General features: G+C 42.3%; 2 protein-coding genes and 3 non-coding genes across 5 annotated transcripts; 3 read left to right on the forward strand and 2 right to left on the reverse strand.

Annotated features, from left to right (window-relative positions):
- Positions 1 to 4,907: 4,907 nt before the first annotated feature.
- On the forward strand, positions 4,908 to 8,539 carry LOC100838674 (DNA replication complex GINS protein PSF2). Its single transcript, XM_003565124.3, has 8 exons — positions 4,908 to 5,067; positions 5,204 to 5,278; positions 5,546 to 5,660; positions 6,954 to 7,053; positions 7,166 to 7,196; positions 7,284 to 7,376; positions 7,656 to 7,811; positions 8,144 to 8,539. Exons 1-8 carry the CDS (start codon positions 5,020 to 5,022, stop codon positions 8,162 to 8,164), a joined length of 639 nt encoding a protein of 212 aa, XP_003565172.1. The 5' UTR covers positions 4,908 to 5,019; the 3' UTR covers positions 8,165 to 8,539.
- Positions 8,540 to 12,900: 4,361 nt separating this feature from the next.
- Positions 12,901 to 15,551, forward strand: LOC100838977. The gene is made up of 3 exons (XM_003565125.4): positions 12,901 to 13,493; positions 14,288 to 14,504; positions 14,593 to 15,551. Exons 1-3 carry the CDS (start codon positions 13,164 to 13,166, stop codon positions 15,078 to 15,080), a joined length of 1,035 nt encoding a protein of 344 aa, XP_003565173.1. The 5' UTR covers positions 12,901 to 13,163; the 3' UTR covers positions 15,081 to 15,551.
- Positions 15,552 to 16,278: 727 nt separating this feature from the next.
- On the reverse strand, positions 16,279 to 16,365 carry TRNAM-CAU. Its single transcript is given in 2 exon segments — positions 16,279 to 16,314; positions 16,328 to 16,365. It is a non-coding gene; the product is annotated as a tRNA-Met (tRNA).
- Positions 16,366 to 17,401: 1,036 nt separating this feature from the next.
- TRNAV-AAC lies at positions 17,402 to 17,475 on the forward strand. Its single transcript has one exon. It is a non-coding gene; the product is annotated as a tRNA-Val (tRNA).
- A 50-nt stretch (positions 17,476 to 17,525) lies between these two features.
- On the reverse strand, positions 17,526 to 17,599 carry TRNAI-AAU. The gene has a single exon. It is a non-coding gene; the product is annotated as a tRNA-Ile (tRNA).
- Between the last annotated feature and the right edge of the window lie 1,612 nt (positions 17,600 to 19,211).

Raw genomic sequence — 19,211 nt, forward strand, 5'->3', positions numbered from 1 at the left:
ACATAACGAAAGTGGGCGGGGCGTTTGGAATGGTAGTATACAGGGGAGTCGATGATTGTCGGATGACCATCGAAGAACCGACTATAGGATGCGTGCTCAACTCGAGCAGAGAAAGGCAGACATGAAAGTCACACTATAATAGTTTTTCTTTCGTTCAGTACTCCTTCCGTACCATATTAAGTGACTCAAATTTGCCAAAAATATGAATATATCTATGCTTAAAAAACGTCTAGATACATGTAAAAGAAAGTCACTTAATATGGGAGTGAGAGGGAGTATTGTTTTAGTTTGACATGGTGCAGTGAGATTAGTTCAGACATTGTCCCCGCGTTGGGGTGTACACGGAATGGGTGACGACGACAATTCCGGCCTCGTTAATTTTCAACGACCGTAACAAAACAAGAAATGGTAAAATGAAACCCGGCCAGACAGGTCTCGTGCGAAATTGTCGTCGCAGGCAGGAATTAATGCCACACACACACGTGCTATCTTTAATTTAATTACCTAGCTACTGCTCCAAAACCTTGATTAGTTAGCTCGATCCGTGTGGGTCAGTCAATTACAAGATCCACACAATCAATCAATCAAATCAATTGACCCAACTGAACGCAGATTACGGCGTTAAAACTAAATTAAACTGAACAGATGTAGATTTGGGATGGATCGGTCGACGTGGACAGCATGAGCAGCAAACTACTCTCCCATGACAACACCATGCCATGCAACTAATTAGCTAGCAGCATGTCCTAATATAATACCTGTCATTTTTAACTTACGGAAGAAACAAAAAATCAATCAATCAACTGTCTGATCAACTGTGTAATTAATCCATCGACGCTGCAGATATGGTGGTGTGGGTGTGAATTGTGTGCGTCTTCGTCCATGTAACTTAACAAAGCCGGTTCAGTTTAGTTAGTTAATTGTGCTCTAAAAGGGGGGTCACGCCGGCTCTGTGCGCGATGGTAGGTCGCCGGAAAAGATGGCGGCCGCCGGGGGGTAATTAGCTAGGCTTAATTGTTGAATAATGCGGTGATCAGATTAAAATCAGCATAACCATCAGTGCTCTCTGTCATTAGTGACGTTCGTCGTCGTCACTTTGCAGCTAGGGACATTTTAGTGCGAGCACATAGCTTGATAGCTAGCACACGTGCCCTTGATTTATTTAGATAAGACGGTGGAGAGATATTCAAAGCTCGAAGCAATCAGGAAATAGGCAGTATGCCGATTAAGAGCAAGCAAAGAAAAGTGGTTGGCTCTGCTAGTGCTAGCTGGCTGGCCTGACGACGGGTCAAGTCATGCATGCATGTATATACACGTACTACTCCGTACATGTAGTACGTGTACTTGTACGGGTCAAGGCCTATAGTTTTGTTAACTCAAATTTTTGTTAAATTTAGACTGAACTTACAACAAAAATATCATCATGCAGTGTCAAACCAATTAAGATGCTATGGAAATGAAATTCACAACGCGTCTAATGATCTTTTGTTGATATTTTTATGATGGAAATACTTTTGTTGATATTTTTATGATGGAAATACTTTGTTGATATTTTTGTGGATCTAAATTTCACAACGTGTCTAATTAATGTTATGAAAATATTTTTGTTATAACAGTGAGCGGTGGTTAAACCTTAGAAATTTGACAATCAACAAAATTGTTGTATGCACTCGACATTTGAAACAGAGGGAGTATGTTCTAGTTACAAGGGCCTTGCTAGCATGTATATGTGTCAAACGACACCAATGTTTTTTTTTTTGCTAATCCTTCTTAGAAATAGCGAAACACATTTAATAATAAGCAATGATAAGTAAATTCTATAGAGTGAAGCCAGCAGTGTATTGTTTTTTCTTTGCTTCACACTGCCTAGCTAGCAAGGAAGCAATGGATGGATGGAATTATTGACCATCGTCCATCGGTACCTTACCAGCTACCGTTCACCTTAAGTACGCTCTATATCTAGCTCGAGTGTGAATCAGCCAGCAGCTAGCTAGCTGCTTTGCACCTACACATAGTGTTCGTCGTCGTCCTGCTGCTGCTGCCCGTGAGCCTAGCTTTGACCATCTACCAGTCCTAGCTAGTGTTATTATATCGTACCTACGTAGCCCCCAAAGTCCAACTGGTTGACCATTAGAAACCAGATCCATGGACGCTGGGTCAGGCTGGTCACTCGTGAACTGCACAAGAGCTGACCGGACACATGCATGCATCTACATTGCAATAGAGGGCTAGCTGGGAGCTGAGCCAAAAGGTGGGTGTAGCTTTCAAGAGAAAGGCCAAACAAAGGTCAACTGGATCACATGGGCTTATTTGCACAACTGTTCGACGTACGACCCCAACTGCCGTCCGGTATAGTGCAGTGCCAGCTGATCACTCTCAACTGATCGATCCCCGACCACAACTTGTACGTGTTCAGACACCATGTATTGTAGATGCAGGTCCGGTCGGTCAGTACTCTCAGTAGTGTCCTACTAGTGTATAAATTAATCTCATTACTCGTAGATTAGCTGCTAGCTAAGAGACTTAGCTGGCCTCTCTACTCTACCCGGTTGCAAAAGCCCACCAAGTCAAGCATGCATTATTGCTGCATCCATATCTACTCGATCCATCCATCCACCCGTCTTAAACAATGACCTTTTAAATCTGCTCAATGCATTGCACAATGTTTTTAAACAGGAATTAATCCCTGCCATATATGTACATATAGCTTCCATGTGATCGATGGAGCTCCTAGAAGCAGCTAGCAGTTGTTGACCTTTTTTAATTAACCTCTGTCCATTGTATGTATAGCTTTGGAAAAAGCTTTTTATGCATGCATTGCATCCAGCCGTGTATGTATATGCATGCATGTGACCATCCAATCAATATCCATCCATCGATGTGACTCTATCTATATACCTCGAGATTTTGCTATACGAGTACAGTAATAACTCAAGAGCAGACGATCTGAACCTTGTATATATGCCCACGATGCAATATCTGTTTTTTCTTCTTGTATTAATTCTTCTAAAACTAAATTCGAAAGCACACGAGATCATCACACACGTGTGCGCGCATCGGCCGATCTTTTATGCATGCCATCTATATATGCATATATACCAGCTGTAGAGATATATCCGATAACAAAAATAAGGGAATTCGATCGAGGGGAACGAGTTTAATTAAGGTAATTTTTGTTTTTGTCCGGTCAATAAAATAAAGTAGAGTAGGATCGGAATATTTGTTTTCTGCATGCATGCGCAGCGGCGGCGACAAGTCAAACGAGCATGGATGATCGGTGCATGGAAGCGATGACGTCACGGAGTGCATCACGGTGACACCAACAGCCACGTGCATGGTCTCGTCGTTTGACTTTCTAAGTTTTTTTTTTGGCTCCGTGTTGGCTTCTGCATGCGTTTCTTCACATGTTGTTTCCTCCAACTACAAACTTTCCTTTTAAAAAAAAAACTACGAACTTTCCTATAATGGTTGCTCATTGTTCTTCTCGCCCCTGTGACATTTAATTAAACCCAAGTTCCTATATAACAAGCCTACGTACAATTTCGTATAATGATCACTTAGGTCCTAATTTTATTTTAAGTGCTAGTTTTAGCCTGTTTGACCTGTCTACGTGGCAAGTTGGCCCGGGGCAACATTCAAAAGCAATTTCAAAGGACTTTCGTTCATAAACTTGAATGTGAGAGGAGAATGACACAAGTTTATGAATGAAACTCATTTGAAATTGAAATAAAACTGCTTAAGAATTTGAATGTGACAAGTGTACCGGGTCAGCGTACCACGTAGGTGGGTCAAACTGGTCATAACCAGCTTAGGACCTCGCGTGCACAATTAAAAATAAAATTAGAACTTAAGTGTGCAATTTCATAATTTTAGGAGTAAACTGACACCGCATCAATAATAGTAGGACCGCAGGTGTATTTACCTCATGGTTAAACGAGACCATTCATATCCAATGTCAGGGAGGACGCTTTTAAGCATACGAGCAGTGTAAAGACGAAATTACTTTTCATTTTCGGTGCCTTGGCCTTGGATAATGTGATTTGTTCTTGGACAAAATAATGAGTTTTTTTAGAAACATCTGGTTTTATTGATTCAATAAACAAAGTACAAGTAATCGAAGATGAAACGAATAACCAACAACAAAAGGCCCTAATGAAACTAAAAGTTACATTAAGATTCTTTGAAGTAAATAACTCTTGATCCGTCATCCGTATCTTGAAAACTCTCCATGTCTCCAACGATGAAATTGCAGAAGACCAAAGCTGCACAAGCTGGACTAAACTTATAGGTTTGAATAGCCACATGAGTCGCTCACCGCAACCGATGAGAACCTAATATCGTTGAACGCACTCTGGCCGGGGACACACCCCTTGCAAGGAAGGTTGTCGATCTGCTGATTCGTCGCCGAACCAACTAGAAAGAAGACCAAAAATAACGAAAAAACAAACCACGAGATCCACTAGCTACATGGAGTAGATCGTGTTGACTACACCAGGAAGAGGATGGAGCCGGAAGACTATTATTCCATATGTCGTCGCCTCCACCAAGACGCCATCGCAAGGATACAAAACCTCACAAAGAATGTAGACAAACTGCAGTCAGACGTTGATCTATGGTTTCCCTCACCACCCGATGCCTAATCGGCGGTCGGAGACGAGGGGAACCGGAAGAAAAAGCGCTGATCGGAAAACTCCCGGCGGCCTCCTGGCGGCCAGGGCTTGGAACGGGGAAATTACGCAATAATGAGTTTTTTTTAATCCGCCGGGCCTCACTCTTAATACAAGAGGCTTGGGCCAGGACAGAAGCTTCTGATCCGGGCCTTCAGTTGCAGCCCATTCCATTAGCGGGCCGAAACTACTAGTACATTAGTAACATTACTCAGAAAATACTGGCCCGGTAAGAAAAGGCGCCAAGTTTCCTGAAAAACGAAATAGAGGCGCGAAAAGTAGAACCGAGCCTCTTGCTCCTCACACGCCGCCGCTCGTCTTCTTCCCCCAAACCCTAGCACGGCGGCGGCTCATGGCGGGGCAATCGGACCCGCACCTCTCCCTCTTCTCGCCCTCCGAGGTAAGACCCCGCCCTGCATCCGTCCGCCCGTCCGCGCGCGTGTATCAACATAGGACCTGTTGCCTCCTTGCTGCTGGCGGTCAGTGGATCTGTTTGATGATGAGCGCAATTTTGGTTGGTTGGTTGGTTGGTGCAGGTGGAGTTCGTGGCGGAGGACGAGATCGTGGAGATCGTCCCCAACATCCGCATGGAGGCCCTCAACATGATCTGCGTGCGTGCATCTAACCGAATCCCAATTTCTTTCTTTTTTACTTGTCAGTATTCTTCTTCTAGTGGTTTGCTGTCTAGTGGTTGGTTGGTTCCTTACGAGGTTTCCATGGATATTAGTTGGGTTTTCAGTACTCTCTGGGCGTTCTAGTGAGAGAGCTGTGCTGATTTCAGAGTCCAGTTGGGTTTAATGCAGAGGGGTTGCTGATTAGAAGGCCCCAGCTTGTGTCTGTTTTTGGCTAACATTGTGCTCACACTTGTCACCGTGCAGGGTGATTTCGGGCCCTTCTTCCCGCAGATTGCTAGCAAGGTCCCACTCTGGCTTGCTGTGGCGCTCAAGAGGCGTGGCAAGTGCACCATACGCCCACCCGAGTGGATGACTGTTGGTGAGTGTTCGATTGCTTAAGTAGCTTTATCTCCTGGCATACTTGTATCCTCGTTATAGGATTGATTGATGGTGCGGAAATGAAAATCATACATGGGAGGGGTTCTGTGCCTCTCTCTCTATCGTTGATGCGTACAACTGGCACAAGGCGAAATGCCTAGCCACTGCACTTCTTTCTGAAAGAGGATTTTTACGGTACCCCGGTACTCCATAGGTAGGTGAGCGAGTACCAACCAAATCTAACCGTCCATTTAAAAGGGTGTTTTGACCTTTTTTTTGTCGTAGTTAATTTATATTTGGATTATATCTATTTTCCTCCTAATTTCCCGATCAAGTTCATATTCCTCTCCTGATTTTCCGATCAAATACATGATGCCGTGCGCCTTCCTGCACAAACTGCGCCGCCTTCAGCTGCCTGCGTATGGCAGGTTCAGGCTCGGCGGCGGCAGCTTCCCGTCCATGGCGCCACACAGATCTCATGGAGCCCTAGATCGAAGTGCCGGCTGCTAATTTTTCCCTGTGGATGGATGGATGCGAGTCGAGGGCGGCTGGTGATGAGTCGGGGAGGGGTGGGGAATAAATGAGGGGCGGACAGGCGGAGAGGTGAGCGCCGGCGGGGGCTGCTGGCGTCGGTGATGGAGTTGATCAACTCCATGTCTGCATGCTCGTGGTGCCCAAATCGTCCCCAAATCCCAAATATGAGACTGCTACAGGCCTGCGTGCTCGTCAGCCTGGGCACTTCTAGTTCTTCGACAGTAATTACTCCTAGCAATTACGCGCGTGTTCATCACATTGGGAGAGCCCAACGTGCTCTTGGAGATTAATTAAGTTTTACCATGGAACGGATTATATCCTGTGCTCATACTAAAACAAGCAAGATTTCGTGATTCTTTTCTTTGAACAACAGTATTTCCTCTAGTTTATTTCAGAATTATTTTTTATTTTTTGACCACACAATAAATTAATAGATTACGGTTTTACCCCTAACATCAAGGTACTCCTTAGTTATTGGAGACAGTACTCCCTATGATCTCTAGTGGAGTACCACGTAATACTAACCGTTAGATTAGAGAAAATAGACGGCTCATATTAATCCCGGGGTACCATAAAAGAGCTCTTCTGAAATTGTTAATAAGTGCTCATTTATTCCCTAAATATCAACATCTGGTGAAACTGAAACTGCTTATACCTGATATATACCTGGTTTTATTTTGTCCCTCTTACTATTTCATACATTCTAGGTACTTAGCTGCTTATTTTCGTCCTTTAACAGTCTGTTACTTTTATTTGCTAGAGCGCCTGACGCAGGTGTTGGATGCAGAAAGAGAGTCACCTAGAGAATTTCAGCCATTACCATTCCACTATATTGAGATATCTAAGCTTCTGTTTGATCAGTAAGCATACATAGCAGCTTTCTTAACTCCATTTATTCTGTAATAAGAATCTGTAAAGATCCGTTTAGAAACAACATGTAAAGCTTAACTCTCCTTTCTTCGTTTTGTACAGTGCTCGTGATGACATCTCAGATGCATACTTGGTAAGTTATAAACAATTTTGACAGGAATCTGAACTGTCTAGTTGGCTTTGATCTTCTTAAAATTTCTTAATTGTAGCTTTGACACAGGTGAGATCTTTGATTGAGGACATCAGAGATGTCCGGTTCCATAAGGTTGAGACTGGATTGGAGACAATCTCTGGCCGTACTCATGCTGTGAAGGTAACTTTATGCCTACCCAGCTCCAGCCATCGAACCAGTCTCTTGATGTTATCTTATGGTACCCAATGGTTAACCTTAGAGATCTATGATTTATAATTAGTTATGAATTTCGGCGGAGCCTGTCATACAGCTCTGTTTGCGGCACATCGGCGCTATTACTACACACAGCTTACTAACAATACAGCAAAGTTTGCTTTATATTTGGCTCACTGTTTATAAGTTAATAATAAGCTTGATTTCTGATCACTACCTGAATTTTCTTTTCCTCCATTCTCACAGCTAAAAAATCTCTCTGCGATGGAAGTGAATATTGTCCGTCCTTTCATGGTGAGAACTTTGCAGGCATTTTACAAGCATGACAGCCCACAGATGATTCAGCAAGCAGATAATACAGGGAGCAGCAGATCAACACCAGTCACAGACCGCGGTCCAAGAGTAAGCCCTATCTTTTGTAGACATGATCTGTTCCGGCTTGCTATAAAGTTGTTGTCTTTACCAGAATTGGCGTGCACACAATTGTCTACCACAAAACTGGTTAACATCATCAAGTGTGTGCATGCATATGATGCATATATAATAACTCCCCTGGATATTTCGAGTAGACATAAGATTCAGTACTTCATATCTGTTCACCACAATCTTGCTTCTGATGTCATGTTGAATAAAGTCCTTGCTCAAACACATGAACTATTGAACTCTTATTAGCATGGTTTGTCAGGAAAATTTCCACATCACAATTTTGCCTCTCTTTTTTAAAACTTTTGCAGAGAGATCTAAGACACAGATAACAAGCAAGATATGCATGTACCAGCCACTTGTATTTGCAGATGATTTACTGCATATACATGGATTGCAGTAAATTGGAGGTACTTGATTTGCTGTAATATTCTGTATGTTACTTGCTGAGAAGCCACTTAAGTTCCTGCAGTGTGGCTTCTGCTACTGTACTGGATACTAAAGGCGCCAAGCTTATCCGTTAGCCATAAGGATGTGCTATGAGAAATGAATCGACTGTCACAGAAGATCATTCTCATGTATTTCAGGATGAATAGTGTTTATGTTATGTATTTCACTATTCCAGGCATAAAGTAAATCAGCTGACTCTCTTGTGTATCTTGTTTATAGCTGCTAAGTTTCTTAAATATTAATTTCTTTTGGTGATATCCTTTTGAGCTTCATGTTTGTCTATTATGCTTTGTTAATGATATGAAGGGAACATGATTTAGTGTTGACAACATGTTCATTATTGTCTCAGCTTATCTTAGGTTTCAACTTTTCCATCACATCAGATTAAATGTTTAATTTCTAGTTTGAGTTATCTCATGAAACTTTCTTTCAAGTGGGAGCAAGTAACAAGGTCCCCTGCGTATGTAAGGAGCATAAAACTTGTTCCGTTGCTGCAGGGACAGAGCTTACTTACAACCAATATGGACCATGCCTTCCATTTATTCGTGTAAACCTTCTGCAAAACTAGATGTCATTTTTTTGGTAGAATAGGCTTCAGAATTGAAATGGCAACTTCTCACTTGCATAGTTCACGTATCATTTGCTAACAGCCCTGCCTAAAGGTTGATGTTAACCTTTTTTTGTGAAATGCCAAATCAACTTGAATCATATCTCCAGATTGGGAAAAAAGGGTATCATCTCATGATAATATCAAAACAGTCCCGGGTATTTGCAGGTCACAGTTGTGATCAAGTTGCTCCGTGCTTACTACTTATATAGAAAAAAAAGCCTCCAATGGCTCTATGCTCTTATTTTAGCAACTTGGGAAATCACCAGCTAGAATGGCCATCCTGAGCTACCAATTAGGAATACTGGAAGCCCCTAAGCAATACTAACTTGTCGTGCCGTCTTGGACAACCATACCCTGTCAAATTGGAGAACCTTTTTTGTTTGTTAGCGAAGCATACCTGATATGTCCACGGAAGCATCAAAAGCGCAAAATGATAGCTGACCTTTTACAAAAAAAGATCATTGAATCTGAATTACATGGCTTATGAGCACCTTTAGGGAAAGCATGCTAAATCGATACTATTTCCTCTCTGGGTTTCGTGAACTAGTGGCTTGCAGTTCTTTGAGAAAGCTTTCGGTGCTTTGAGTAACTGAACAGCTGGAGATCATGTTTCTCTTGTCAATTTTCATTGAGAAGACTGGTGAAACACTCCACGATCCCATTGCCAGGCGTTTCTGTAAGGTGAGTTTTATACTACTGCTTATCTGTGAAATGATGCCTCATGAGATGAGATCGATGCATCCAATCCATGCATACATTCTGTTATAAATTATATTCTAGCCTGCCTGCCTGCCAGCACCTGTTTTCATTTCGGATAGATTGGCTTGCTGACACATGAACCTGAATAAAGAAAGTGCAAGGGCTCTCACCTCACATGGTGGTCCTTACACTGTCTATCCCCAACAGACCACACAGTGGAATGATGGATCCAAAGTACAGTTTGCTGCATAGCAGAGCAGGGTCCATATTCTTCCTTCTTTTTGTGTAGAACAGCGAGCCAGGCAATTTGGCATCTGGAACTGATTGATTGATAGCTCTCATTGTGTCCTGAACCGGTGCAAGATTCCAGACAGGCTATGAAATGAACAGGATGAGCCATGGCTTTTGTTATTGCATCATTAGCTTTAATTATTCCTGGGCCTATCTAGGAGTATCCACCAGCATGCATTTTCTAGTGTCTAGTGTGGTTCATCCTGTCTAGATGCCATCAGTTTCAGGAGGAATGTGAGTGCCGACATATGGCCTCAACAATCCTGTGCTTGTCTTTGGTTGTGCATTATTGGTATGTTGCTCATTATCTTAAGAAATAAATTGTTGGTAATGTACTACTAGCTGGGCACAATTCTAGATCAACCGAGAATAATGATAGGTTCTGTTATTGCACATATGGTTGTTTATCTAATATTCCACTTGTCAACATTTCCAGGCTAGCCTTTTGCATGCTTGTTGGGTGCTTCCCCCATTCCAAAATGCATACATATACATGATCGATGTTCCAAAGTCCAAACACGGTTTCCAAGATCGAACTCGAAACGTTTGTTAGCATTACATGAAATATTTCCCAGGGCAAATAGAAATCTCATCTGGCCATCCACAATAATAATCTCTTTATATAGCGGCAATCAAGGTTTCTGTCTTGGAACAGAGTCTGTTTGAGCATTGTTTACACCATTGTCATCTCTTTATCGTTTTCGATCTGAGTTGCATAGCTGGGGTTGGGAATGAAGATGAGCAGCAGCAGCAGTTAATCTGCGCCTAATTTAAATTTGATGACTAGCTAGCTTTGCATCTACATCCAGTCTTATTATTATTTCCCTGTCAGTGTCAGAGTGTCTGCATCTGATTGATCCTACAGGACACAGGTAGAGGGTATTTTATATGCGATGAGACTTTTGACAAACGGTGGTAGTAGAAGAAAGGCAGGAGTATATTCTTTTGCATTATCCGGTCTGTACGGGACCTTAGATCCAAAAATTAGGACCTGGGACTTGACAATGGAGCTACTTGGTACTAGTAGTACCTCCAATTTTATTTGGCCAAGCATTGTATTTTTACTTGGTACTACTACCTTCATTCCTAAATATAAGATGTTCTAACTTTGTTTTGAGTCAAACACTAAAAATTTGACCCAGTTTATAATATACTATAAAAATTACATGACAGATTTAATAAAATAAATTTAGAGTCGTAAATGTTGGCAATTTTTCTATGAATTTGGCCAGACATAGGTAGTTTGACTTGAGACAAAATTAGATCATTTCAGTAGTTCTCAACTGCAGCAGTACTGGCTATGATTAGTTTAATTGAATTAATAAAATTTTGATGGAGCAAGTCTTTGGGCAGGTGGCCCTCATTGGATATTAGTAGTTTTTAAGTCTTTGGGCACCTGTTTTCAAAGGGGATCACATGTTTTCCGTGGCTGCTGTTGAGCTTAGCTAAGCGGTCGATCGATCGATGATGAGCGTCTCTTCTGGAAGCTTCCTGGAGCCTCTGCTTGCTTCTTGTAGCTGCAGAGCAACGCTCAGCCGTTGGATTTGGATCTCGATCGACTTGCCTCCCAAGCCAAATTTTTGGCATCTCCTGAAGCGGCTAGCTTCTTCCTTTTTTTTTTTCGTGACACACTCCAGAAGCACCTAGCTAGCTAGGAGCTGTAGAACGATTATTAGTTAATCGTAGTACTACCTTTAATTCTAATTTGCTTTCGGCGAAATAAAGGTGAATGAATAATTGAAGTACGTACCCGGCAGCTAGGCTGGTAATAATATATACTCATCGGCCAAGATTTATTTAATCATGGCGATACTCGGATCTTGATGAAATGCAATTAATTAATCGATCGACCGGGACAAGTAGCACGATCAGCAGCCGTAAGCCGTTAGTTAATGGGCACAGTATCTGTTTAAATAAAAAGAGTGATCAAGATGAGCAGCATTTTCTGTAAGCACGGCAGCTGGCTGTGTGTTGGTGGTCCTATATGATACGTTTGGCGACATTACTTGGGCGATAATCCGGCTCTTTTGGAGTAACTTTCTTCTGTCTGTACTCTTCCCGTGTATTGTAGTATCCATATGTGCAATTAGTATTGATAACTCTTGCAATTATGTGACCAGATCTGGTCTGATCCGGACAGCTGATGCATAGTAGGCCCCACATTACTAATTAATTACTAGCCTAGCTGGAGTACGTACAACATATTGGCATAATTACCATAAACCTCTTCTGTCTGTACTCTTCTGGTTAGAACATAGGAAGAACTTAAGCTGCATTTAGCATTCAGGAAAATTACCATAAACCTCGTTTCCCCACAAAAAAGTCTGTTTTAACGTAAGAAATCGCCTTATTTCTAGGATAAGTTGGCAATGCACATGTAGAAGAACACGTACGTACGCAGCATCCGATTTTTCTAAGCTTGCTGAACACTTAAAGTAAAGAGTAATTTTTTTTATTTATTTTGGCAGGAACCGAGAGAGGATGAGTTTTTACCTGTCTTGTGCACCAAGAAAGCACACCACTTGCCTGTCAAGAAAAGAAAGCACCGCGAGCTTGCACATGCACTCAGGGTATCAAAACAATTCATTAATCGATCGGCTCCCAATCAGGAGAGCAGAGCACACACAGCTAATGACCCAACTAATCATGATCCTCCACGCGCTAATCTAATCACCCATCTTAAACTAATCACGACCCGCCGCGTGCTTAACCTCTCTCTCGAATTTTATATGATGCGATTTTGTTTAACTACGGATGTACCGAGACGCATTTTAGTGTGTAAGTCGAATCAGAAGAAGCAGCGGTGGCACCTAACCTAAACCCCCAAAGAAGGAACCAGAATTAACCGTCCGATTAAAGCTGGCGTCCGATCCGACCGTCGGAGAAGCCCGGCCCGAGGATCCGACGGCCGGCGACGAGAGGATTCGAAACGGTAAGTCAGCCGCTTCCCGCCCCGACCGGTGGGGCCAGCGTGTCAGACGCCACCAAACCCGCTATAAATAAGGCGTTGGCTTTTCCTCTCCCCAGTCGTCTCGTTCGTTCCCCCTTCCGCGAGATTTCGCCGATTTCTCGCAGAGAGGGAGGAACCAAACCCAAATTCCCCCACCTCTTCTTCCTCCGAGGACGAATTCCAATTCGCGGGGGCTTCTTCTTCTTCTTCGCTACGCTAGCTTCCTGGTGGTTTCGAATTCCAGGGGCCGGAATCTCTTTCTCCGTTTCGTTTGAATTTATTTTCTGTGGGGGCGTTCGTTCGAGCTGTTGTTCTTCGGCGGGCGGGCGAGATGATGCTGGTGGCGAAGGAGTTCGGCATCTCGCCACCGGCGGCGGCGGCGGCGGCGCCTCGGCGGAGGATGGCGAGGGTGGCGCCGTGCGGGGGGTCGTCGCCGGTGGGGGAGCTGTGGCTGCGGACGCGCGGGGGAGGAGGGGGCGCTGCGGCGGCGGAGGGGGTCGGGAGCCACGGCAGCCACGAGAGCGAGATGGACCTGGCCATGCTCGTCAGCGACTTCCTCGAGAACGGCGGCGGCGGAGGGGCCGGCGCCGGGGACTCGCGCGGCAGCAGCGACAGCGAGAACGGACTCTCAGACCTCGCCCACCTCGCCGATAAGATCTCGGTACGCATATTCACCTACCTACCCTACTTTGCTCCTGTTGATGTTTTGATGCAGTTGGTTGAATTTGTTCAACATTGGACTGGAATTACGCCAGTTAGGCGGCTGTTGACGTAAAAAAAAAGGTTGAGGGGGTCAAATTAGTACTGTACTTTCTGAAGATATGATGTGACTGCATTTTTTTTATTTTTTTGGAAATCATGTACCAGTTGCTTTCATGTGAATTGTCGTTAGTATTTATGTTGCTGCTTGCCTGTTTCTACAGAATTTACTCCACGACCACAGTGCAGAATTTGTGCAGTTGTTAACTGTCGTTTCTATCATTGCCTTTGAAGTTTTGAGTGCATATGAATTGTCGTTAGGATTTATGATATATCCTGGCCTGGCCTGGCATGTTCTGTCTGAATTCATTCCATGACATATATGTCCTTGGCATGTTTGGTCTGAATTTATTCCACGACCATACTGCAAAACTTGATAATTAGCGTGCATACTTGCAGTTATAATTTTAATTGCTGTGTACAACTGTAAGGGTCTAATAGTGTAGCATTGATTCGATTTAGATTGTACCGTCAAACTGTTGCAGCACACTGGAATTATACCTCTGAATAATGTGAAAATTACTCCCGAGTAAAAAATCAGTGGCCTCATCAAGTCTGATCCAGCTATGTGCAAGTTACACTTTTGGCAGTTCCTAGTAGTTTTAGCCAACTTAATGATTGAATAAATTACTGTTAGCTACCTTCTGATTAGTAAGCTTTGTATGCCTGAACTTACGACTATGCATTTCATTTCAGATGTACAAGCAAGGTGGGGATGAGAAAGAAAATGAGCTGCTCTCTGTGGTCCACTCGCTGTTGTTCTCGATCCATGAGTCGGAGCTTCAGGCTTTCATAAGAGGTCAATGTACTGGCAGTTGCATCCGTCATTTACTTGTGAAGCTCTTGAGATACTCTGGATATGATGCAGCAGTTTGCATATCCAAATGGCAGGGTTTTGACAAGATACCTGGAGGTAATCCACTCGATGAATGCTTACTGATACTCTGTTTTTCTCTATAAATTGTGCTTGGTAACTAACAGGTTTTTTTATTCCAATTCAGGTGATCACGAGTACATTGATGTCCTAATGAACTGTGATATGATGGGTCCAGAGCGTATGATCATTGATATCGACTTCAGGAGCCACTTTGAAATAGCAAGAGCAGTGGATTCGTATGGCACTCTGTTGGACTCGCTTCCAGTGGTCTATGTTGGTACCCTTCCCAGGCTGAAGCAGTTCCTTCATGTGATGGTAGATGCTGCGAAATGGTCCCTGAAGCAGAACTCTATGCCCCTGCCTCCATGGAGGTCCTTGTCTTATCTCCAAGCGAAATGGCACTCTAAGTATGAGAGGAAATACTTACACTCTGAGCAAAACTTCCAAGGCACAGCCCCAGATCACGCGCTCTGTGTTGGGCATCTGAAGAGGCTGAAATCATCCCTGCAGTCAGAACTTGATACCGGGAGATTGCTCATGATGCCGATCAAGACTGACACGACGAGGAGGGGAAAGTTTGAGAGGCGTCGGCGTTCCCTGCTCAGTTTCTGATACATATCTGAACTTCTGGACACGGAAGAATTTTTGAAAGAACAAAAGAGTAGCGAAAGGAGAGGATTTGTTTTACAGGCTTTTGGACAGTTTATGGGAATTAGATGATGGGACACTAACATGGCAGGAGAGTGGAGATAAGATGACATGCCAGGTTTTTTTGAAGGCATATATACAAAAAAATACACAAATTATTTTTTGATTTCATTTTTGTTTTGTTTGGCGAAAGATGGATGCTAGTGATGAAACCGCTGGCATACAAGTGTACAACTGAGCGTTGTTACAAGTTTCCCCCCTCACATTGAGTTTTGATCATACAGATGTTCTCCAATCTTTCTTGTATTTTGAAACCCACGACCGATACATGCTGTTGGTTGGTCCCCCCTTTTTGTAACCGTGGCAATGCGTAAACTTGAGTCGATGTGTGTTTTGAAATGAAGAAATATACTACTCCTACTATGCTTTGCTTTATTTGGTTCTGCACAATATGGTCAGTTATAGTTTGAAAGACTGTTGTGGCTCGTGGGTTAATGTATCTTGAGGCATTCTTTAAGCCTTTTTCAACCTCCATAAAAGCTTGCGATTTGAAAAATGCGAGAATCTTTCGATGAGAAAGAAGTTGCACTGTGCGCGTTTTACAAACAAAAAAGGGAAAAGGTAAAGAAAGGGAAGATTTGCGAGGAAAGAAAGGAACATGATGCACTTAGAAAAGAGCTGCATACAAATGGCAAAGACAAAGCTTGATTCCCCTCCTTTTTTTTCCAGGCTGCTTTGCTTTGTCTAATGATCATGATGTTGTTGTCCATTTGTTTTGTTTTCCGTTGATCAAGTGGGCGCTCGGGCAGACAAATCATCAGTGATGTAAGACGCGAAATCGAGCTGGATTAAACAAGTCGCTTTGTTTTTTTGCGAGGAATAGATTAAACAAGTTGCTGCTAGCCTCGGTTTGCATGTCCAGACTGTCTGCCGGTGTTTGAGCTTTGTTTTCGCAAAGAGAATTCTGCTTGGATTCTGAGGAACTCACGATGCAGGCGTGTGTGTGTTGGGCTGTGCAAAACAATTGACCCAGCAGGAGTTGCTTCTTGCAAGCATGATTTCTGTATGCTGATGTGAGCAGTAAATTAAGCAGGGTGGAGGATTAAATTGTGGAAAGCATAAAGGATCACTCCATGACAGGCACGAATAGAAAAAAACAGACTGGGGTGAGAGAGGCTCGAACTCTCGACCTCAGGATCACTCAATTTAGCTATGAGACCTACGCGCTAGCCAACTGCGCCACCACCCCTAGTTGCTTACAAGGCAGTATCTTACGTCTATATAAATTGTTTAACATTTTTATTACAAAAAATTGGTAGCCATCCATTTGGTCTGCTCAGATTATTCTCCAAATTGCTAGAACATTATCATAATTCCCACACATTTGGTTTTTGCATACTAGGACAAATTACTTACTTTCAGATCATTGTTTGCTCTCTCTTATGCTTTCCAGAATTTAGTCCTCCACCCTGCTTATTTCTAGGACAAATTAATTACTTTGAGATCATTGTTTGCTCTCTCTTGTTCAGGATATAGTTACTTTGAGATCATTGTTAATTTAGCACAAAATTGGGTTTTTGCATACTAGGACAAAATAATATTTCTAAAATTTGCTGGCCATAAGCTAGCATGCAACCACTCCAACCCAACCCATCTACCGTCCTCCAACCAAACACATCCAAGGTCTTGAGAGCCAAGTTTGTTGGGTTGTTCAAAGAAAATTAAGTAGGAAGTGAAAGCCACTAGGAATAAGGTTTAATCACATATGAGAAAATGACCACCATATATTTTGAATAAAAGAGAAAACGTGCACGACTGTGATGATTAAGAAACTAGCAAACACTAGATCCAGAAATGCATCTTACACCCAATGGGGAAACTATTTTATTTTCCTCTCAAGGGAAGCGACACGAGCTTTGCCTATTCATTAAGAAGAAAAAAAGGTCAACCAGTTTACGAGAAAAGAATGGACAAAAAACCAAACTAGGCTCAGTTAATTATTCGCGAAAACTACAACCCAACTGAGCACTACAACCATCGACACCGTACAAGACAGAGAGTCAGAACTCGAGGGAAGCGAATGTATAGGCTTCTCGGACTGCATATCTTTATTGTTTAGTTTTCATTGATAATGCAAACAGTCAACTTTACAGACTAGTTGTTGTGCTTTGCTAGAGGAACCTGCCACATGCAACTATTTTCTCAAAGAATAATGGGATTGTTCAGCACAAACTAGAGCCAACCTTCCTGTATATGGTTTTGGAAAACCATATTGATAACAAAATGGTTTCGTGGTGTAGTTGGTTATCACGTCAGTCTAACACACTGAAGGTCTCCGGTTCAAACCCGGGCGAAGCCAAATTTGTTTTAAATTTTTGTCTCTGAAAAATAATTTTTAAAAAAAAAAACTGGCCCATGCAGGTCTCGAACCTGCGACCTTCGCGTTATTAGCACGACGCTCTAACCAGCTGAGCTAATGGGCCAATTCTTGCTTACGGTTTTTACACAAACTTATTTAAACTTTAGGTTTAATCTGAAAAAAGCGTGTCGAAATTGTAAGACTTTACTAGTTTCTTGCCCTCCTGAAAGTGGATTTGATGATGATGTGACAAACGTATATATGCACTATCTATCAAGACGGCATCTCTCCAGCCTGTCGTGTATATATGCAGTTAGCGACCGGGCAGGGTAAAGGATGAGATATCTCTTTCGAATTTTGCAACCAAATCTTACTCCTTGTTGCATGTATTAGGCGAGGACATTATATCTCCATGAAAAAAAAACACGTCTTTACCCTATATATCACTCTCTTCTCTACCCGATGAAAAGACGAGAGAACATGTCCAACTATACATGACAATTGTTGCTAAAATGCGCGAGGATAGATTTTTGGTGACATAGAAGAGAGATGGAGAGAAAAAAAAGAAGATAGATGGAAAAAAAAGAGTGTGGCTGTTACTCTAGAGAGTACCTACCATGTGTCAATTAACAATTTTGTAGAGTTTTTTGGAACGGGGTGATCGTGAAACAGTCTATTAGAGAGGTTTGTTTTTTAAATGGAGGGAAAAACTTTGCTCGTCTCTTATGGATCAAGGAGTTAACAAACAACACACAAGACAACGAACAAGAGTAACAAGCCCTTACATACAAGTAGTCCAATAAATCTCGTGGCACGATGGATCTTTGCAAGGTGGTTACTTATTTGCACGGATGTGTTCTTCCCTTCTCTTCTTAGTAACAACCTAGCTAGGCTAGGCTCTGATTACCTGTCAAAAGATAGAAAAAAAGCTATGCTCTGATAAAATCAGTGATATTTATCTGCACACAGGTCATAGTCACTTTTGCAATAAGAAATAAAGTCAAGAGTTGCATAGCCATAGACCGAGCTTTCCACAGGGGGAACAAGAATTGGCACTATATAAACCGGCACGCCATATATACCCACCCACTTCCCTCTATCATGCACCTTTATGCATTTGTGCTTTCCTCAGAAAAGCAACGGCTGTTCATGATATTACTCCGCCACATTTACGTGCTCTCTTCATATTAAACTTTCGGATGGAAATTAACTGTACCTAATTTGAAGCTTCACAGAATTATGAGGAAAGTCTCGCATGCGTGTCCATGGGTATTTGCAAAGTTTCATGAAAAAATAAATTACAAAATAAATCTCAAATTAAATTTAACAAGTGTCTAAGTGATATTTTCTTGAAAATACAAAGCAAGAGAAATATTGTATCCAGTGATAACAATATAATATCATGTACTCCCTACTGGGTTTCGCTAAAACCAAACAAACTTTGCCCCTGGCCACTGCAAGGTTTTTCTCAATGACATGGCGATGAATAAATAAATAACAGATCCATTTTTTATTTTTTCAGCTCGTCTAGTTAGTTAATAATGCATTCCATTTTTTTTTTGCATTCCTAGATGACTAGATCTTTCCTCCGTTGACTTGGATTGTAAACAAGTAGTCACGATTATTTATTCGAAAAGGAGGTTAAGTTGTCCCAAATAATATATGCTTGAATTTTCTTCTTACAATACCACGAGTTCCTTGCAAGAAAGAAACAAAAGGTATGATAGAAAGAAAGT

The sequence above is a fragment of the Brachypodium distachyon genome, chromosome 2, assembly GCF_000005505.3.
Source record: "Brachypodium distachyon strain Bd21 chromosome 2, Brachypodium_distachyon_v3.0, whole genome shotgun sequence".
NCBI classification, from domain to species: Eukaryota; Viridiplantae; Streptophyta; class Magnoliopsida; order Poales; family Poaceae; genus Brachypodium; species Brachypodium distachyon.